Below are 5,228 nucleotides of genomic sequence, written 5' to 3'. Positions count from 1 at the left end.
GGAGTGAGCATTTGTAGAAGTGGAATTTGAACCTCCATTAACCCATTCACAACCTGACGCCTCTCCCTAAACTAAATAAAATCGTTTTGAAATAATACTCAAAGAATCAGAATTTTCGGATATTAGTAAATGCTTAACCAGTATGTCTCAAAATCATCCTGCATGGAATTTACAGTCTCTCTCTCTCTTGTCTTTCCAGGTCAGAATGTCTTCCTCGGCACGCCAGCCAGACGGAGGCATTAAAGAATAAACTGATATTCCTCTAAAACTCGCCTGTGTGTGTGTTTCGGAGCTCCGGAACTGGGCGCGAGGTGAAGTCTTTTTGTGGACCAACTAATGAGACCTGGTTCCCTTCTCCCTGTCCTGGTCATGTCCTGAACTTGTCCTGCCGTGGCCTTCCTCCATGAGGCGGAAGGAGAAAAGATGTACGAATGAAAAAGGGAAAAAGGATTGAACGAAAACTGTTTTGAAATATACGACCCCGAACTGAAGCACAGAAACGATACGCATATCTCATCTGATGTGGCCTGGTTTCTCCTCTCCCTGTCCTGCTCCTGTTCTGAATTTGTCCTGCCGTGCCCTTCCTATGTGAGGTGAGAGGAAGAGGATCAGAAAAAAGGAGAAGCTTGGGGAAACACGGAACTGAAGCATTTGACCTGTATGTGAAGCATCCAATGTGCCCTGGTTCCTGTGATGCTCTTGTCCTGAAATTGTCCTGCCGTGTCCTACCCATGCGAGGCGGAAGGCGGAACAGTGACGAAGGGAAAAGGTTAAAAAAGAAAAACAAAAACAAAAACACGTGAATATTACCTCTCGGTGGGAAAATAAAAACCTGAAGGTAAATTTAGCTGAAACACATGAAGCGTACGGCGGGATGTGGAAAAAAAAAATCGAAAGTGTAAACAGATGAAGGTGCGCAGATTCGAATGAGTAAATGGAGAAAGATCAGTGACTATTCAAAAGTGTTTACAGAGGGAGAAAAAAATCAAACTCAAAAAGGTATATAGACAAAGAAACATATAAATTGAATTGCGAAAACAGGAGGAAGGGCAAAGTTTCAGAAGTGTAAAGAAAAATGAAGATAAAACGGAGGAGGAACTAGGAGACAGAGAAAGAATCTCCCCCAAAAAATAGCACAGAAGACTACCGTAGGAGGCGAAAGCGGAGATTCTTGGAGACAGCAGAGGAGAAAGGCAGACGGTCCTAAGAAAAAAAAGACACCAGTATTGTGAGAAAACAAAATGAAAACACAGTAGGAGATAACACAGACGACGCGGATAGACAGAGAAGAGGGTCCTAGGAGAAGAAGAGAACAGCCTAGGAGAACTGAACGGACGATCCTAAAAATTTACGTACAATATCCTAGGAAAGTAATGCAGCCCTAGGAGACAATACAGACAGTCCTATGAGATCAGTGCAGCTCTAGGAAACAGATAAGGAGATCCTAGGATAAAAGGCAACGCTAAGAGACAACGCAGACGGTCCTAGGAAGCAACGCTAAATCAGACGACTCATGAGAAGGTCCTAGGAAACCGACGCAGTCCTAGAAGTCAACGCAGAAGGTCCTAGGAGACACAAGAGGAGATCCAAGGAGGGCGAGAGAGAGCGACCCTTGGATCTACAGAAGTCCCCCGTAATGGCTGCCTTCCTGCACATCACACTTGCCGTTTTCTTTACGCTGCTGCACGGAGGTAGGTGAAAGAGAGAGAGAGAGAGAGAGAGAGAGAGAGAGAGAGAGAGAGAGAGAGAGAGAGAGAGAAGGTACATGCAGAGATTGAGAGGTAACTGGCAAGATACTGAAGGCAAATGGAGAGACTGGGAGGTAAGTGGAGAGACTAGGAGTAAAAGAAGAGAGACTGTGAGGTAAGTGGAGAGACTGGAGGTAAGTGGAGAGACTGGAGGTAAGTGGAGAGAGACTGGAGGTAAGTGGAGAGAGACTGGAGGTAAGTGGAGAGAGACTGGAGGTACGTTCTGAGATCATTCCAACTAATTCCAAAAATCCTTTCAGTAATCTCGCCTATTTCTTCAGTTACACACACACACACACACACACACACACACACACACACACACACACACACACACACACACACACACAAATCTCACCACTACACGCGTCCCCTCCAGCCCGTGCATAGGAAACTTTCTAGTGAAGCGGGTGAAAAGCTAGAAGAGTGTACCTAACTCATCTAGCATTCTCGGTGTCTTCTCCGTCTTCTAACTTTTTCTTGCCGCCTCCAGACGATTTTCTTCAGCTTAAACCCCTTCAATCCGATGACGTATCTTTATATATATTTTTTTAATGTAGGGAAGAAGGAACCCAAGGCCAGGACAGGTAGTTATATAACCGTAAAGGTAATGGTGTTAATGAAGACGATTCCCTTTTCTTATATGCCCGTCTTCTGGTCGTTAAAGCTCCTAAACAGCTTTTCCTAAGCGATTTATTTTATTGCACCTTACTGTCCTCTTCTGCGTTACATTAATCCTTCCAGCATCGCCATACTCTCCATAAACAACGTACAAAAAAGATATTACTCAGCCATATCCAAAAATAAATCGCTAAGGAAGAGGTGCTAGGGAGCCTCCTGAGCCTACGAGAATACGAGTCAAAGACAGATTTCGAACAGGAAGTGAAAAATATCCTCGGTTTGAAGGGGATGGTAGGGATTCTGCGTGTGTGTGTGTGTGTGTGTGTGTGTGTGTGTGTGTGTGTGTGTGTGTGTGTGTGTGTGTGTGTGTGTGTGTGTGTGTGTGTGTGTGTGTTTCTCACATGACCGGATACACTACTCTCTTGGGAGACGGGGAAGGTAAGTGTAATGAAGGGAAGGAAAGGTGAAGACGGGAGGAAGAAAGGATGTTGAGAGAGAGAGAGAGAGAGAGAGAGAGAGAGAGAGAGCAATAGAAAAACAGAAAGAGAAAAAGAGATGAGAGACGTTTGAAGGCATTATACGGAGATAGATAGAAACAGATAGACAAGTAGATAGACAAACAGATAGATAGAGATTTTAGTACCACAGCACGTATTTTCTATGCTGACAAATATTCCATTCCCCTTTTAGCTCAGTCGATGGCCAGGTGTAGTCAGACTGGAGGCTTGATTTGACTAGTAACCAAGGAGACTCTACCTCATACTTCGTCGAATTTCCCGCTAACACGCCTTAAAATTCGAGTTGTGAGACTGGCCCTGTTCCGTCAGATGAAAAAAATAATGAAGGATATAGAGATGAGTAATGAATAGATGAGGAGGATGACCAGAGAAAAATGAATGAAGAAATATGAGAAATGAAAGAATGAAAAGGTATGCGGCTCTCTCTCTCTCTCTCTCTCTTTCTCTCTCTCTCTCTCTCATTTGTCTCAGTTCCTTCTGGCCTCGTGTTTGCCTCTCTCTCATTCCCTCTCTGCTAATTGTCTTTCTCCCCTTCACCTGTAATCTCTCCCAGCCAGTGCAGTAAGAGAGAGAGAGAGAGAGAGAGAGAGAGAGAGAGAGAGAGAGAGAGAGAGAGAGAGAGAGAAGAATCATATTTCACTCACGGCCGGAATTATCAACTTTTATTAAAACTGGATAAAAAAAAAATAAAAAGAGAAGGGATCGGATCCTGAAGGAGTTGAGTTTTTAAGGAATCTGATCCCCCTCCTCCTCCTCCTCCTCCACCCCTTCAATACGAGAGGCCTTTTCTTCTGTAGTCTACCTTTTGACTGTGACTGCATCCTGTAAGGGGAGGGTGTTTTTTTTCTGTCCTTATTCAGTGACGATTCTCTCTTCCTTCGATACACGATCTCTCTCTCTCTCTCTCTCTCTCTCTCTCTCTCTCCCCTCCAGCCTTTTCAAAACTTTGGCTCCATTCTTTCCTGGTAACTTCTTAATACGTGTGCCTTTATAGTACTAACCAGCTGCTCTCTCTCTCTCTCTCTCTCTCTCTCTCTCTCTCTCTCAAAAATGAATATCATCTATGGCATAATAAAATAACTGACTGACAAACTGAAATATAAACAGATGGACTCCTCCTTTTCAGAGAGAGAGAGAGAGAGAGAGAGAGAGAATAAAGCTACCTCCTACAGCGCGCTTATTACTCAGCAGAATACCTTATTATGTAGGAGTCAAAAATGTAAAACTCTACGGACATCATGCGACGTTTTTCATTCCGAAATTTTAACGCCTTCACAAAAAAAGAAAAGAAAGAAGGAGGGAAGGAAAAAAAAGAGAGAGAAAATGAAAGAAAGAAAGGAAAAAGGCGAGAGAGAAAGAAAGAGAGAAAATGAAAGAAAGAAAGAAAGAATGAACGAAGAGCATAAAAATCAGTACGCATAGAAAATGGGAAACAGAGAACATGGACTCCGTTTACATAATGAGAGAAGATGTGAGCAAATTTGTGGGAAAATACTAACAAGAGAGAGAGAGAGAGAGAGAGAGAGAGAGAGAGAATGCAGGGACTACGAGGCTAAAGAAGTTTCAAATCCAGACAAAAGAAAATACACGAACGGAGTCTGATAAAAGCGAGAGAGAGAGAGAGAGAGAGAGAGGAACAGACACAAACAGAAACACACAGAAACAGGCGGAAGAAGAGACAGACACAGACATCAACTGAAACAAGGGGGGGAGGGGAAAAAATCAGAGTATGAGACAAACAGGGAGATGAAGAGAGAGAATGAGAGAGAGGGCGAGGGAGAGAGAGTCAGGGGGGCGAGAGAGGACCTGGGTAGGGAGGGAACAAGTCCTTAAGTCCGGGTAGAGTCCGGAGTGACCCCAGGCCGGCCGTAAATAAGGACTTGTCAGGTCGCCCCTCCAACTCCCCTCCCCTGACTCAACTTTTGGGGGGTGTGGGGGAGAGAAGGGGGGAGGGAAAGGGGAGGGGGAGGAGGGAAGGGGATGGGAGTGAGGGTGAGGGAAGGGGGGAGGAAAGGAGAGGGAAGGAGGGAAGGGGAGGGAAGGTAGAGGGAGGAAATGGAGGGATGAAAAAGGAAAGAGGGTGAAAGGGGAGTGAAGGGTGACAAAAAAGAGAAGGAAGTGGAAAGAAAGAGGGAGGGAAGAGGAAGGGGAAAAAAAGAGGGAGGGTGGGAAAGAGGTGGGGAGGGGTGGGGAGAGACGAGGGACTGAGTGGGGAGGCAAGGAGGGAGGAAAACAGGAAGGGAGAGGGAGGAGGAAGGGAAGGGTGAGGAAGAGAGAGGAAAGAGGATGAGTGAAAAGGAGAAGGAAGAGGAGGAAGAACGGATGGGGCGAAAAGAGAAGG

The 5,228-nt window shown here is 45.1% G+C and overlaps 1 protein-coding gene across 1 annotated transcript in view; it reads left to right on the top strand.

Annotated features, from left to right (window-relative positions):
* Nucleotides 1–1,636: 1,636 nt before the first annotated feature.
* LOC145399029 (uncharacterized) overlaps nucleotides 1,637–5,228 on the top strand; it is an 81,994-nt gene continuing 78,402 nt past the window's right edge. The window contains exon 1 of the mRNA XM_080271757.1: nucleotides 1,637–1,691. Within this exon, the coding sequence (XP_080127883.1) occupies nucleotides 1,637–1,691 (55 nt within the window). The remainder of the gene's footprint in view (nucleotides 1,692–5,228) is intronic.

Source organism: Coenobita brevimanus, chromosome 47 (genome assembly GCF_032717465.1).
Source record: "Coenobita brevimanus isolate Jiangsu-jjx chromosome 47, ASM3271746v2, whole genome shotgun sequence".
In the NCBI taxonomy this organism is placed as follows: Eukaryota; Metazoa; Arthropoda; class Malacostraca; order Decapoda; family Coenobitidae; genus Coenobita; species Coenobita brevimanus.
The sequence above is the reverse complement of the archived record's forward strand: the minus strand, read 5'-3'. Positions and strand labels throughout refer to the sequence as shown.